This window comes from Miniopterus natalensis, chromosome X, assembly GCF_054644295.1.
Source record: "Miniopterus natalensis isolate mMinNat1 chromosome X, mMinNat1.hap1, whole genome shotgun sequence".
NCBI lineage: Eukaryota > Metazoa > Chordata > Mammalia > Chiroptera > Miniopteridae > Miniopterus > Miniopterus natalensis.
In genome coordinates, this window is record NC_142103.1 from 80708279 (window position 1) to 80725346 (window position 17068).

The 17068-nt window shown below is 38.1% G+C and overlaps 1 protein-coding gene and 1 pseudogene across 4 annotated transcripts in view; one reads left to right on the forward strand and one right to left on the reverse strand.

The window, feature by feature from the left end:
• Positions 1 to 3694: 3694 nt before the first annotated feature.
• Positions 3695 to 17068, reverse strand: part of USP9X (ubiquitin specific peptidase 9 X-linked) — a 112237-nt gene continuing 98863 nt past the window's right edge. For 3 of the 4 annotated variants that reach the window (XM_087813519.1, XM_087813517.1, XM_087813518.1), the window contains 7 exons: positions 14578 to 14763; positions 14128 to 14348; positions 13954 to 14042; positions 9793 to 9949; positions 9422 to 9634; positions 8937 to 9032; positions 3695 to 7648 (listed from right to left, as the gene is read on the reverse strand). In XM_087813519.1, the coding sequence (XP_087669645.1) occupies positions 7511 to 7648; positions 8937 to 9032; positions 9422 to 9634; positions 9793 to 9949; positions 13954 to 14042; positions 14128 to 14348; positions 14578 to 14763 (1100 nt within the window). In that variant the 3' untranslated portion in view covers positions 3695 to 7510. The remainder of the gene's footprint in view (positions 7649 to 8936; positions 9033 to 9421; positions 9635 to 9792; positions 9950 to 13953; positions 14043 to 14127; positions 14349 to 14577; positions 14764 to 17068) is intronic. The other variant, XM_087813520.1, reaches the window with a different exon arrangement.
• On the forward strand, positions 11056 to 11130 carry LOC148090590 (U2 spliceosomal RNA; annotated as a pseudogene).

Below are 17068 nucleotides of genomic sequence, written 5' to 3' on the forward strand. Positions count from 1 at the left end.
CAAACTGATTTAATGACTGTCACACTTGGGCACAGTGGAATGCCAATTAAATGCTTAAATGTGAATTGCATATTGGTAAGTTATTACTGCTGAAAGCACCTGAAAAATATGTTGCTCTTGGTTACTTGGCAGTGTGTCTTTCTAGAAACAAATCACGATGAGAGGGATAGCCGTAGCCATTTCGATCTTGTGACCAGTGGTAAGGTTTCTTTAACAGCCTGCACTCCTCGCACAACAGTGTCTCTCATTATTTCCCTATGGACTCTGCTCACGTCAGTGTAAGAAGCTTATTTCAAGTACTAAACAATAACCCAACATCCAATTTAGCACTTGCTAGCGACAATCACTAAACCCAGCTTCAGTGGCTACTAGAAAGGCAAATGTTCATATTTTACTGCAAATCTGAATTTTTAAAAATGTCTTTATTGATTTCAGTGAGAGGGAGGGAGAGGGGGAGAGAGAGAAACCTCGATGATGAGAGCCATTGATGGGCTGCCTCCTGCACGCCCCCTGCTGGGGATCGAGCCTGCAACCCGGGCATGTGCCCTGACCGGGAATCGAACCAAGATCTCCTGGATCCCAGGTCAATGCTCGACTGCTGAGCCACCGGCCGGGCTGCAAATCTGAAATTTTGGGTTTTGCTTTTTAATTAAAAATCCCAGCCCTGGGGCTATAGAGAATGCTAGCAACCAAAGAGCTTGGTACTTAAACGTTAGTAGCTTTCGCTTTTAAATTTCTTTGGTACCTACATTCACGTTCTTAGTCTTTGTCAAACTTCCTAAGGAAAACAGGTTACACACAGCCTTTTGGGAATCTCCACAAGGCCAGTTTTGCTAAGAAAGGATTGATGCTAAATGCTTAAGACATCTGAAAGTAGATGGCTGAAAGGACTAATTACTAGTACTACTGATTAGTATTCTCAGTGAGAAGGTGCTCACCCAGTTTAAGCAGTCGCCATCTAGATTTCTGATTTTAACCTCAGCTTGAAAAAGCTCTTTCCCCATTCATCCAACAGAACACACAAATGAAGAGCTCCGTCAGGGACACCGCCTGAAGGTGGACGCCTTAGGAAAATGGGTGACTAATGAAGGGCTTTTTCTCAACACCCGCTGAGCCCTAACTGCTGACTTATTTCCCTGCGCCGTGCAAATGCTTCCTCTTGCTCACAGCCATGGTTTAGGCAATATTTAGGCAGGTCCAAAGTGAAGATTCTGACCCCTCATGATGCAAATGCTTCCTTCTCTCTGGTCCCCCCGGAAACAGCAGATTTAAGACCCAAAATGATCTTTACTTCAAAGGTTTACCCAGTGTTTTAATGGGCGGGGAAGAATTAGATGAGAACTTGAGAGAACGGCACGTGACTTAGAGCAATTCTGTAAATTCCTCATGCAAGTGACGCATGGAAATATCTTCCAGGATCCAAAGCTTCCATTTTGAATATATGTGTGTGTATAAAATATATCTTTATTGATTTCAGAGAGAGGAAGGGAGAGGGAGAGATAGAAACATCAATGATGAGTCATTGATCGGCTGCCTCCTGCACGCCCCCTGCTGGGGATCGAGCCTGCAAACCAGGCATGTGCCCTGACCGGGAATCGAACCCCGATCTGGATCCTAGGTCCATGCTCAACCGCTGAGCCACGCCCGGCCAGCCATTTACAATAATTTTATATCTCTATATTTGAAAAGAAGCAGAAAATGAATACAATTCATATTTTCAAGGTGACCTCACTTTACCTTTGGGGAGAGTAGTGGTGGGAAAGGGAAAGCGAGTTGCGATGTTCCTAATGTATGCTGGGCAAAAAGCCAGGGCAGCTCCATTTTCTGGTGGAGCCAAAGTCTACTTGGTGCCCTACTATAATGTGAAAAGAAAACTGGAGGCCCGGCCGGTGTGGCTTAGCGGTTGAGCATCAACCCATGAACCAGAAGATTGTGGTTCGATTCCCGGTCAGGGCACACACCTGGATTTCGGGCTCGATCCCCAGCAGGGGGCAACAGAATTATCTCAAGAGGACCACTTAATATAGGGTACTCCATTAATAGTTTGAGGAGTCCTCAAAGGTCCCTTTCCATCAAACATTTGCAAACTGGCCAGATTTATAATTACACATAAAAACACATTAATATAGGGTATCTGTATTCCACTAGGTTAATGAAAATATAAGCAATGTGAGAAAAGCCCACAATGAAAAATGCATATTTCAAGATATATATTTTTTTAAAATTTTAAAAAATATGTATCTTTATTGATTTCAGAGAGAAGAAAGGGGAGGGATAGAAACATCAATGATGAGTCATTGATCGAGCCCACAACCTGGGCATGTGCCCTGACCGGGAATCGAACCTCGATCGCCTGGATCCTAGGTTGACGTTCAACCGCTGAGCCACTCCCGGCCGGGCTCAAGATATATTTTAAAAAGTATTTGCCATGACATGTATTACCAAATGGGATTCCATTTTAATATCCCTGAGAGCCAGCTGATTTTGCCATCTTACAGATGGCATCTCTGATTTCATAAAATGCAGTATATTCTAACGTTGATGGAACACAAGATGACGTTTTCAGATGACAGCTAAAATCATTTCCATTTTACTCTTTGGAGTTTCGTACATTTAAGTAGAGTGCCTTTAAAATAATCAACTGAGTTTTATATGGAGGACAGTTTCTTAGTGTGGTTTAAGAACACTTCCCTTGAGACTTTACATGCCTGAAGAAATGAGTTGTTCAAACCTTTCATGTAACCCCAACTTTGTGGTATACAGATATATGGAACTGCCGAACACTAGTTTGTTAAATATTAGTCTTCTGATTCTCTATGTGTGTGTATTTTAATATATCTTTATTGATTTCAGAGAGGAAAGGAGATAGAAACATCAATGATGAGAGTCATTGATCGGCTGCCTCCTGCACGCCCCCGACCGGGGATGGAGCCCGCAACCCGGGCATGTTCCCCGACCAGGAATCGAACCCCGATCGCCTGGATCCTCGGCCGACGCTCAACCGCTGAGCCAAGCCCAGCGGGGCCGATTCTGTATTTTTGTTTTTTGAAAAATCTATTTGAGAGAGGGATAGAACCATCAATGTCATTGATCAGCTGCCTCCTGCATGCCCCCTACTGGGGATGGAGCCCACAACCCGGGCCATGTGCCCTGACCGGGCATCGAACAGTCACTTCCTGGTTCATGGGTCGAAGCTCAACCACTGAGCCACATCAGCCGGGCTGATTGTACTTCATAAAAATACGTAAAACCTGGGATGGTTTTCTTAAGCAGTAGTCCTTACGGCAACACTTTAGGGAAGCCCCCAAAAGTGTCTCTGAGTCACATTTCTTTAGAATGTGGCAACGATTAGTTTTTGAATACTAAATATCAGAGCAGATGGACTTTGCTAGAGAATTTACTAAATTTTCTCTTTAACTCCCACCAAAACATATGCCCTACTTTACTTCTATTTAAGTAAACTTTGAAACACCAAAGTGCTTGCTGAATCTTGGTTTTTGAATGAACAGTTGTCAGCAATTAAATCACAACTCAATTTTTGAACCGCTTAGATGTGGATATGCTTTGAATAAACACGGTGGGGCAGAATTGCCCTCCTTGTAAACATTTCTCTTAAAGTTCTGTTCGAATCTGTTCCACTTCTAACTTATCTTCCATTTAGAATTACTTTAATAAATAAAAGGGAAAGCCGGAATTTAATTTATAAAGTTTTATTTTTGTATATGTGCTAAATCTTAGGAACTGTGGACAATCTTCAGTCAGTCTTGGCTTGTAAAAGGCTGAGAAATGTGTGATTGGGGTGGTGAAATTTCCTTTTGGGAATCTGGATTTCAAAATTAAAAAAATTTCACTTATTTCCAAGTTTAAAACATGATGTACCTTTCCCCCTTTTTCTTACACCTATAAATTTGGAGGAAAAGTGCTACATTTTGCAAACAAATGAATCGTCAGAAATACAATCGGCAGCAAGTTAATACATTTAGCACTTCCGTAGTGAATGATCACACCCAAAAAGCTTAATTTTCAAACACTAAACACTCACATAGGTGCAGGACCAATTTCCGTTGAGCCCTACTGTGAAACCAGTACTGAATGGTTTTTTTCAGTAACACAAAAACTGGGGGGAGGGGGCGCGTTCTACTTGCTGGGCGGTATGTAGGTACCTTCAAACTAGAGACCAAAATCGGGCACTTATAATGAAAAGGCAATTTTCTTATCCAGTTATAATTCTAAATAAGGCAGGATATATCCACCAAATTAACCACAGAATTCAGCAAAGAGGTCATGGGAGAACATAAGCTGGAAAAATACTTAAAACAAACAAACAAAAAAACTGAAAGGAACTCTTGTGGGGTAGTCATCTGAATATTCACAGACTGCTGCTTTCATTTACAAATGTAATTCAAATAAAAAAAGGATCCTCATCTTTTAAACCACTACAAGGATTAAATACTTAAGTTATTATTCACTAATAAAGGTTAATCATGAAAAAATATAAAACATTTTTAGTAATTCTAAATTTGTATACATAAGAGCTTAAAAGACACAAGGTCGGGAAATTACTGAGAAAAATCAACGAAAGACAAAACCCACCAATGTATGTTCTTATTTTTGCCTCTACGATGCTGAACATGAAATTTTGGTTGGTGGAGGGCTTAGAAAGAGCAGCAATATGGTTTTTACCGAGTTGTGCACTAAAATACTCAGATCCAACAGGGCAAAGCCCTCGCTCACACAGAGTAACAATGAAAATAGCTTCAGCCTTTATGTTAACAGAGTCTACTGTCTTCTATAAAGCAATCATGCCCTTTAGAATTCTGGGGATACTTCTTTGAAAGGAAGACTAGCGATTCCGCCACAAACATTTAAAGTAGGAAATATATATATGGCTCAAGAAATCAGTTGAGGGATAAATAATCTTTAGGCACTTTGAAGACTTGAAGTTTAAAATGTGCCATTTATGTTCAGAAAAAGACCTCAAAACCACTATGTTGCTCTTACAATAACATGCATTTTAAAATTTCCGGTTATACATTAATGCTTGTTTAAGAGTTAAATATAGAAAATAATTTGCACAAACAAACAAAAATAACTCTCTGTTCACTTTCCCTTGATCCTGGTCACAACACAAATGGAGGGGAAGCTGATTCACAAGCCCTCACCTGGCACAAGGGGACTTGTAAAATGGAAAGCAACCAAGGTGGGACCTCCCTCCAAGGAGAAAAATTCAGACTTTTAAATCGTCAAGTCATCCAAGTTTCTAAATTAAGCACACTACATTTGTTAAGGAGTGGGAAACGCAAAAATCACCTAGGATGGCGAGATGGTGTATTTAATGATAGCAACTTGTCCAAATAATTAACCAATTTTGCTTATTTGTTAAGGAAGCTTGGAATTGAGGAACTTTTAAATTAAAATTACCAATTGGAATTGCAAACAGCGTGTCCGACTTTCATTCAAACTTAACAAATTTGGATGTAATATACGTAAGGGGAACCCCCCCCCCAAACAAAACAAAAACCAGGATCTATCTGGTGTCAAAATTTCCTAGTATTACCGGAAAGCTGGCAGCACAGACTGACTCTAGCGTACTGCGAGTAAGACACCCAAGCTTTATCTGAAAGACCTGCCCCCTTTAATCACGAAATAAAGCAATTCTCAATTTTGTTTCTGCTTTTTCAATTCCAACTATAGCCTTTTCGACAAAACACTTCCTGTTAACCGAACTTTAAAAAAAATACAACCAAGCTTGTGCTCATTAAATATACATGTATATAAAAAACATACAAAAAGTACAAGATTGAGTATGTTAGGAAACTTTTACAGTGTCAACATCCTGTTTTCTCTAAATCTTTAGTAAAGGGCCCAAGGTCAAACCTTTCTGTGCATTGAAAACTCAACGTGACGAAACTCCCGGAATCAGCCACATGCCGAGGCATGCTATGCACAGAATTAATTTTAATATGAAATCCTTCCGGGGGAAAAAAAAACACAAAAAAGTAAGCAAAAAACCAAAACAAAAACACACCACAGGACAAAAAGTTCTTAAATCAAATTCTATTTGTGAAATCAGCAAAATAATTTCTATAAAATAAAACAGCAAAATATTTAAATAGAATAGGGTGGACTGTATCTGTTTGCAGGGGTATTTGGTTTTAGACAGGTTCCAAAAAATTACACACATTCAAGTTACCAATTCTCTTTTAAATACAGTATTAACTGATGAGTTCTTTAAGTAAATGTTTATTCAGAAATTATGATGCCTCAATTATATGAACTAACCAGTAGTTTCTTTTTTAATTAGACCCTGCTTCAAATGTTAAAACTTTTTGGAATAATGGAAAAGGAGCTAGGATAATTCTTGCTTTCAAGTAAAACTGTGACTGAGCAGAAGCTCAGCCAGACATCTTGGTGCAGTGATACGCCAAGGACTGTGGGATTCTGAGGACTTCCACTTCACTGGGATCCAGCAGAAGGAAAGTTTTAGAAGATTCACCTAATAAGCTCTACCAAAGAAACAAAACAAGCACACCAAATACAGTCTTCTATTAGGCTCCAAGCATCCTGGCATAGCAAAGTTTTGCATATTTGTTTTAAATGTTTTAAAATTCCCATTACAGATACTTAAGTTTTTTTACCCCACCCAGAGGCTGAACTGTCAAACATTAGATGTAAGCAACATATGTGTAACTAACTGAAAACCGCCTGTTCGTCACATTTCTCCCCTTGTTTTTCTATTTTATATTCTAGGTGTAAGAAGGAAAAGCTGAGCAACACAGCTGTCACACGGGGACAGCTGCTGTCATTATGGTAATTTCCCCCTCATTGGCTACACTAACCTGGTGTGAAGCCATGCTAAATGTTACAGCATAACTATAGCTTCAAAATGATTAACCTAATGTCAGAATAAAAAGGCAATGAAAAAGATCTAGAAACAATGTTACATCACCAATTTTCCACATCAACCAAATAATTTAAAGGTTACCAGCCTTACATTGATCATAATAAAACTGACTCCAGTGGCAAAGAATTAACATGAAACTATTGGTGTGGTTGACATGGATGGGCTCTGTTTTGTTGCTGTTGATTTATTTTTTGTTTTTGTAAAGGAGTTGATCCAACTGCCACGAGGCAGGCAACACTGGCTGCAGAGTGCAATGGGTATAACAAGAAAATTAACTTTTGTAGTTTTTGTAGATCTGTGAGTCTCATCAAGAAAAAAGTTTCTTGCTTAAGAATTAACAGTCAAACATTAATATACTATATACACCTTTGCCATTTACACATTAGCATCAGGCCATTTATTACAAAACACTATACACTTTCCACTGCAGGCGGGTTATATATGGACAGCAAATCTCTGCAGATAAGACAGTGAATAAATTCTCCACTCCATGTTGATTAGGAATAGTTTTTTTTTTTTAGTTTTAAATATTAGCCAGACACAGAAAAAGGTTGGACTGTAAGGCCTGGGTGCACAGTCTTGATGGAACCAGTTATTATGTGCATTTCACTGATCCTTCGTCTGCGGGGGGGATACTTCTTCACTGCCTTCGTAATTTTCTTGTGCTCGTTGGCCAGTTCTCTGAGGATTGTTCATGTGATGTGCTGCTGGGCCTGTATATGGCTGTCCATGCACATGGTTATTCTGGGAGAGAAAAGACAGGAATGTTAACATTTTATATATTAACCTTAAACTTTATAATCATGGGATGATGTTTGTGGGAATATAAACACATCCTTTATCCCTGGGACTTGGGGGGGTGGGGGGGGGAAGGTCTGAAATAGAAAGGCTAGCGTAACTGCAAACCCAAAAAGCCCCATATAAGAGCAGTGCCGGTCTGTATAAATCTGTGGCCAAAGTGATTTTTATTGTCAAAAATTATTTAGATCCAATTCCAACAAACAAGGGATCAAGTCCATTATTGTTCGTGGTCAAAGCATTCATGAAAAATTATTTGTGAGCCAGAACACATCTATTCTGACTCTTCTAAGCACTTTGAAACTTCCATATGCTAAATCTAATTGATTAATCATGAGATCTGCGTGAGCGATCACTGAACACAAAACGATGCTAATGAAAACAAGACAATGTGAAAAAAACTAATGTTTTAACAAGGCATGATTAATACATGAGCTTTCTCAGGGCTGAGGAAAGTAACTTCTCTCTGTATGGATTTGGTTCCTTAACCTTTTAACTCCCGAACCCTCACTTTTCTGTACGTTCCCATCAGCCAAGCCAAGAAGATTTTTAAATTTACTTTCTATATCTATTCAACATGCTTCTATTTCCATCCTGATATATAAGAAAGAATGCCTTAAATAATAGTTCTGCAAGTATGGTTCCTAGACTTGCAGCAGCAACACCCGGGAACTTGTTAAAAGCTGAATCAGAAACTCTGGGTGGGTAGGGCCCCGCACTCGAAAGATCTGAATTAGTCACATTTGGGTTTTAGAAAGAGAAGCTCTCATTTAGAAAGTTTCTTCATCTTAATTTTATTTAGTTATTGATTTTACAGGAAATTTATGGAACTCTGTCAAATCCTTGATTTTTTAAAACAATTTTTACTGTCACTGAAGTCCTGATTAGGCTAAATAACCAAGGAATTCTTACTTTATTGTCATATTTTAATGGCTTTGGAATCCATCTGCAGATTAAGCCTAACAGGAAATGTTGACATGAATTATCACAGTTTTACCAACTTTCACTACTGGTAAAACAGAGGGACCTATCTGACCAGGGAACACCAGAGAGGCAAGTTCAAACGTGCCCGTCAAGACTCCACTCCAACCATTCCTCCTTTGATCATGCCCCCAAAGCTAGTCTAGATAACCCCTCTATTACCTTACAGTCACAATAAAAAATTTAGCCATCTTTTAAATATAGCATAAAAACTGGTTCAAGGGGATAAAAACACAAACTGATCCCCATCTACCTGTTGATATTGAGATCCAGGTGAATGTGGGTATAATGGGGCATCTTCAGGTGGAGGAGACTCATGCTCATCTGGGGCATCTTGGTCATCTGGCTCCTAATTTTAAATGTTTAAAGATAAAGAATTATGTAGGCAAATTCAAGTTTATTTTAAAATTTTTTCCTATTTGAAATAAATTTTTAAGAACTTATAAAACTGACCCACTAACAACTTTTCTTTTATTGCAGATAAACTAGTTAAAGGAACTGAAAAAAATCCTAACATGGGTTCTCTTAGAAATACATTTCAGGCAATTTTATAGAAACTTCTCTAGAAGAAGGCTCTCTCAATTACTTAAGAGCACATGTAATAAACATTAAAGAAAACAAAACATCAACATAATTTTTTTTTACATTATCATTAATACATAAACACTGGCCTACAAAGTAAAGAATTACTTTGCTTTCTTCCATTCCTATCTGCTGCACACTGGTGGCTTTTTTTACCTCCTCTGGACAGAGTTCACAAGCTTTTGCAAGTGTCATCCTAGCACTATGTGATCTCTCCAAGAAATAACCATTTGACGTTTCATTGCTCTGCACCGGAGGAGACCAATTGTTGTAAGTGTATTGAGGATTGCCAGTATATGGTCGTCTTTCAAGTTCATCTCCGAGCCACTCTACTGCCCAGGTCCACTTTCTTTTAAGATCTCCGTTGCCCTTTAAAAGAAAATAGAACTATATATGCAAAAGGTTTCAGAATACTTTTCAAAGTTAACTTAAAACAACAACTCCAAACTCCTGCAATTCTGTTGTTTTCAAACAGATTCCTTAATCCTGATCCAGATTTTTACAAAATTGTAAGAAAAAACCCTCACCTGCAAAATCTGGTAAGCAACGGGACAATTGCTAAAGAGAGCCACCATACATTTTATACATTGGTATGCCCTTTTCTGATAGTGATTCTTAGAGCGCTGGATTGTGTCAAACAACCCATCTCGGTCATCTGGGATTCCTTTAAGTGCATTATGAATTCTGAAAGAGAACCAGATAAAAAATAAAAATTTCCAAAATCAAATAGCAGCTAACATTTATTGAGTGCCTACTATGTGCCACTCAGTATCTTCGATGTAGTCATGTACTCTAATGCTAGACAGTAGGTAGCTATCCAATCCTTGAACAGATGAGAAAATGGGTACAGAGAGGTTAAATAGCTTGTCCAAGGTCATATAGCTGCCTAGCAGTTTGGCTCTTACCAACTTATTACCAACCCAAAATGATATTGCTATGTATGTAATTCAAATACATGATCAAAAGTGATACTAAGAATAATATAAACTTTAAAAATTAAAGTTAACAACTCAGTTTATGTCTGCTGTACTTAAGAATTTGCTTCAAGTCAGTTCCTTTTATAAAACTGCATTTCTGAAGGTTAAGTTACAATCCAGTGACTATGAAACAGTGATATAATTTGGAAGTACTGAATTAACTTGAATTCTAATAATGAGAATACATGGCAGGCAAAACTATTTTCACCAGCAATACTACAATTTGGCTGATTTGTCAAAGATGGATGATTTCATTTTAGCTCCTGCCAAATTACAACAAAATATGTAGTCAATGACCCCCCCCCCCCAAGCAATTTAAAAAATGATTGTGGGGCAAAAATGTGCCTTGTTCCTTTTGTGTTCAAAACATCACTGACAGCAAACAAAATGTGGTATATACAGACAGTGGAATATTATTCAGTCTTAAAAAGGAATAAAACTCTGAAACATGCTACATGGATGGGCCCTGAAGACATTAAGTGAAATAAGCCAGAAACAAAAGAATAAGTGTATGATTCCACTTATATGAGGTACTTAGAATAGGCCAAATCAGAGAAAGAATAGTGATTACTAGAGGGTGGGGGCAAGAGGGGGATGGAGAGTTATTGTTTAATGGTTATAGAGCTTCAGTGTGGGACGATGAAAGTTTCAGATGTACACTGACGATAACACAACATTGTGAAATGTTCTTAATGCCACCAAACTATACCCTTAAAAATGGTTAAGATTTTGTTATATTTTACAACAAAACAAAACAAACAAACAAACAAAAAACACCTTTAAAAAGCCTCAATGTCCATCAAGAGATAATGGATCGCTTCTTGGCCTTTTGGCTAAGATCAAGTGTAGTAACTACGGACAGTGGATAAACCAAATACGGTACACATCCACACAGTGGAGTATTATTCAGCCATAAAAAGGAATGAAGCATTGATTTGTGCTCTAACATAGATGAACTTGAAAACATTATGCTAGGGAGGTAAGCCAGTCATAGGACAATTGGATGATTCCCTTTATATGAAGTATCCAGGGAAGTCTGGGACATTCTGTCTATGAATAGGTAAATCCATAGAGGCAGAAAGCAAATTAGTGGGTGGGTGGGTGGGTGGGGCCGCCAGGGAATAGGGAGTGACTTGCTTAATTGGTATGGGGTTTCCTTTTGGGGTGATGAAAATGTTCTGGAATTAGACAGTGGTAATGGTTGTGCAACACTGTGAATGTACTAAAAGCTATTAAACTGTATACTTTAAAATGATTAAAATGGTGAATTTTATGTTAAGTGAATTTTACCTCAGAAAAGAAACATTACCTGTATAGCCTGTAATTAAAAAAAAAATCCCATGTAGATCATATACTTTAATTAACAGAATGTTCCAAATCAAAATGCGGGTATTTGTTTTTTGTATTACACACATTCATAAAATCTGTTTTGTTTGGAAATCATGACTTCAGCAATTTTGCAAAGCTTAATCATCTCAGATCAAATAATCAACCATGTATAGGCTTCTTGCTGTTTAATCTGAAACACTATAGTATATATCTTTGCCTGCCTTGTTTCCCATTGTCCAGCAGTGCTGGGGATATGGTGGATGCTTCATAAACATTTGAACACTGCTTACTGATTGAACTTCAAGCTCACTATGAGAAAATTATTTTCAAGGTTGGGCCAGTGATTCCGAATAACCACACCTTACTAATCTCATTATACAAAGTCAATTTCCCAGGTTAAATTCAGCACGTGTGCCCTTACCATTACCACTTGTTTTAATAAAACAAGAGAGTTAAGATGTGACTAACTGGTTTATAGCTAAAAATGCTTACAATAATTTTAAATGAAAATAGTAAAAATTAGATTCCATTAAAACCAACTCTTAAGAAAAGTTTCAAATCCTTTGATCATATTGAGAAGGGTACCTGATAATGCTCAAAATAAATGGCTATAGCTCTGAAACTACTGAATTTTGTTATTTCATGAAAATTGATTCCAGTAATGCCTTTTTTATAACACTAATTTGACCGTTTGAAATCTATGATGGCAATTTTGGAGATAAATTGAAAATATGAATTAATAAATTCTGGTATTTGCAATCCCCATTAAGACTTAAGATTGTAATTTCTTTTTAAGCATTTTGTTGTTACAGAACTTGTTTTCAAGATTGTTTTAATTATTATATTGACATATGGAGGCAGTCTGTTTTATAGATTTTGAATTATTTCCCAAAAGAAGCCATTAGCTGTTGTCCATGTGGGTAGGAAATTTACAAAATTTGGCAGAGTTGTCAACTAATTGCATAGTTCATCATTATCGTATAATGCTTGGGATTAAAGATGATAAAGTAAGCTTTTAAGGTAAAAAAACCAAGAAGAAAAATTCTGGAGGAAGCTTGATGGACAGTTAAGCTGGATAACAGTTTTATTTTTTTCAATCCTCACCCAAGGATATTTTTTCCATTGCTTTTTGGGTGGGGAGAGGGAAGAAACATCATATGAGAGAGAAACCTTGACCAGGGCCAGGGATGGAGCCTGCAACCGAGGTACATGCCCTTGGCCGGAATTGAACATGGGACCCCCCTTCAGTCTGTGGGGCGACGCTCTAACCACTGAGCAAACTGGCTAGGGCTGGTTAACAGTTCTTAACAAAACAGAAGTCCTCTAAACCTCTCACATACTGAAAAACTGAGTCGATGCTCACTACTCATGGATTCCATACTGGCAATTTTGCGTACTTACTAAACTTTGTAACAGCTAAGTAAATAAATAAATCAACTAATTAAAAAAAAGACAAAAAAAGATACTCATGGTGCTTCTGCTGTCACAAGTCATCCAACACACATTCCCAGCTGAAGCGGAACAAAGGGGCACTGCCTTGTATTAGCTCACAATGTAAACAAGTGTCCTTTTTGCTATCTAGTGATACCTTTTCCACATTTTTATTGATTTCACTGTTTAAATGGCCCCCAAATATATAGTGAAGGCTGAAGTGCATTCTAGTGTTCCCAAGCCCAAGAAGACTTTGCAGAGAAAATACATGTGTTAGATAATGTTTGTTCAGACATAAATTACTGTGAGTTCTATGTTAACAAATAAGCAATATATATTAAATAAGGTGTCTTTGAAGAGAAACACATTTTAAAAAGGTTATGCATTGACTGGTTGACAAAAATGTAACTAGAGGCTCACAGAAACCTAACCCTGTATTTTCCCTAGGAGCAATGCTTTTTTCTTTTCTTTAAATTTTTAAATTTTATTTTTGTTTAGGAGCAATGCTTTAGTAATTGCTCATTTGGGGGTTGGGGTCACTTTTATAAAACGTAACTACCATGAATAATGAGAACTGACTGTACTTACCTATTGACTATTTTCATTTTTTAATCCTCACCTGAGGATATGTTTACTGATTTCTAATCCTAAAATAAGCCTAGGGCATCACTGATAAAATATTTACCAAAAGCCTATGCTAGTTTTCCTTAATTAAGGGGGGGGGGACAATTGAAAGAAAAAAGTTAGTATATTAAGTATGCAACTTGGGCAATGAAAGAATAAAAAAATGAAATAAAATTGTAAAAGAAGAGGGGAGCTTTTTATTCATTCTTGCCTTAAGTTTTTAAGATAAAACATTTATTAGATTTGAGGTGTAAAAAATTATGTGCTGACTAGCCAGTTCAGTTAGTCTAAAAGTTGGACGGGCAAGTAACAAACAAGGGTACTTACCTGTGAGTCTGCCAGGAGTCCTCAATCAGCAAGATTTGCAAAAGCAGATCCAAATAGGGCCGGAGTTCGTAAGTGTAGGAATATGCAACCTAAGAACAGGTAAGACACAGTGAATAACTTAAAGGAATTAACAAATCAAATTATAGAGCTGGATGAACGCGTATTTTCTTTAACCTGCCACAGAAGTTCACTGAGGACAGTAGATGAGAACTGAGGATTCTCCCAGCAGCAAAAACGAAGCAGTTTGACGGTTTCCTCCGAGTTACTGCAATCCTCAATGATTTTCTTCACATAACTTGTTCTCACAAATAAAATGTCTGCCACATTCTGCTGAATTGGCATTATAGGCTGTGATAAATTAGGATCACCAAAAGGATTGGGAAGTGGAGGATTACCTAGAATACAGATTTGCCATCAATGAAAAACTAATAGGCTCCTTCACAATAATACACAGCTTCCAGTATACAAAACGGCTTATGGATTTTTAAATTTTATTTTAGAAAACCAACATAAACCTTCAGAGTATTTTTATATTTAAACATCTTCAGAATTACTTTTAATCAGGCACTATATATGCCCAGCAGTATTTTGAAACCACTGCAAAGAACGGAGCATTTGACTTACCATTGATTGAAGACTGCATTCTTGACGAGACATTGCAACAGCGGATCAGCTGTGACACTACTGAGTACAGCTTGCCTAATTCAGCATACTGATACTTGATTGGAGGACCTGGGCCTTCATCTAAAGACACAAGCATAAATGTGGCAGGTACACTCAATTTCAGAAGCTGTGTCTTCTCTGCCACACCTACAATGAGGAAGAGGGAAGAGAGGGAGACGGATTACATAAGAGGAATTCAGATGACATGAGTTTCATAATCAAGTAGCTATCTAAAGTATTTTTCTATCGTTTTTATGGTCAGAGAATTATTTACCAGAACAGAAAAATCTACTGAGTATTATTGAGTTTAAGCAGCAATAAAATGGTTAAACAGTGACCATAACATCCCAATCACACTGGGCATAAAGAAGATGAACCTTTTCTACGACCTGGAGAGTCTGGGGGACTAGCCTAGACAGCAATCCTCATCGTTAGGTCAGGTGATAAAAACTAATACATTTGTAACCATTTCCTCCATCTTGGATTCTCCTCTCATTTTCTTTCTACTTCTTCTCCTTGGTCTAATTTTGAGTCCTCCTTCACCTGTCTCTTAAAAAAAGTAAAATAAAATGAAATGAAATAAATTGACGCTCCTCAAAGTTCCCACGCCAGGCTATCTTCTCACACTGTATGCCTCCCCCCGAACAATCAAATCCACTCTAATGGCTTCAAGTTCCAGCTATTTTCATTCAGATGATTCCAAAATATTTCCAGACAAATTATCTTACTGTTCTACTGAGCACATCTATTTAGGTGTCATACAGGCTTAAACTCAAGGCCCAAACTGAACTCATCACCATGATTCCCGTCCATGTTCTTCCTCCTGTGTTTCCCCTTTCAGTCCATGGCACCACTACCTGCTCAGTTTGTCAAACTGGAATCCAGGCATCATTTTTTTAAAAAAATAGGTTTTTATTGATTTTTATAAAGAGAGAGGGAGAGAAAGGAGGAGAGAGGGAGAGAGAGATTGACTGGTTGCCTCCCGCATGCACTACTACCAGGGATACAGTCTGCAACCTGGGCATGTGCCCTTCCTGGGAATTGAACTGGCGACCTTTAGGTGCACAGGACCAACTGAGCCACACAGTCCTGGGCCAGGCACCATTCTTTACCTCTTTAATGTGTTCCCTCTCCTGAATATCCAACCACCAAATCCTACCTCAACTAAAAAATCAGAATCTGTCCCCTTGTGTCCCCCTCATTCCCAGTTCCCCAGCACAGGAGACAACAATCTCCTGCTTACAGGTCATTTTAGCAATCTTTAGTCTTATTCCCCTGTAAGCCAGTCCACACTGTGGCCAGAGTCATCTTTCTAGAAAGTATATGTCTATTCAAAATTGCAATGGCTCATCAATGCCCTAAAGATAAACTCCAGAATCCCTCACACAAGGCTTGTCTGATAGCATGACCAGAGAATACTGCCCACCACTCCTGCCATCCCCATCTTACATCAATTTTAGACTTAAATAACTTTCATTTTTTCTAACGAGCCACGCTTAGTTTATTCCAAGTCTTTGCATCAGTTGTTTGCTCTGAATGGAAAACTCAACCAACCAATTCTCACATTAACTTCTCCATTAAGTCCTTCATACTCCCAAAATCTGGTCAAGACACCCCTAGGATATACTTCCATAGCACTTTGTGTTCTCCCTATTGTAGTCATTAACATAAAATTTGGCAATTACTATTTTATTTGTTTCTATGCCCCATTAGGCAACAGACTCTTACTTATTGCCATATTCCAAGCAGTTTATTAAATACAGGTCTACAATCCCTTATCTAAAATCCTAATATTAAATACAAAGTGTCAAAATGTGTTTGGTGGGAAAAATCTGGTGTGAACTGACAAGACGCTATTGACAGTCTTTAGTTATCCCCTTCCAGTGTGAATGTCCATGTTTACTGCAGAAATATTAATGTGTATGATTAAGGTGCTGTCTTGGCCCCTGTTATAGGAATGTTACATAATGCAGGCTATATGCACTGCTGTATCTTTCTTATATCCAAACAATTCAGAACCCCAAAGCATACCTGGTCTTAGGATTTCATATTAAACTTTATATATCTGTATTTATTTTTAGCAGGAAAATTTTAATTAGATTTACATTATGGATCAATAATGTACACTTTGTGAAAAGGCAATACCTAAAAAGGGAGTTAAGCCCTGGCTGGTTTGGCTCAATGGTTAGAGAGTTGACCTGCGGACTGAAGGGTCCTGGGTTCAATTATGGCCAAGGGCACATACCTCGGTTGCAGGCTGGATCCCCAGCCCCGGTTGGAGGCAACCAACTGATGTCCCCCCCCCCCCCCCAAAGCAATGGAGGGGGGAAACCGCCCCTCCAAAAACCACCACCACCACCACCACCACCCTTGGATGAAGATTAAAAAATAAATAATAAAAATAAAAAAGGAGTTATACAAAATAGGATTTTTGTGAATGCCTAAATTTGGT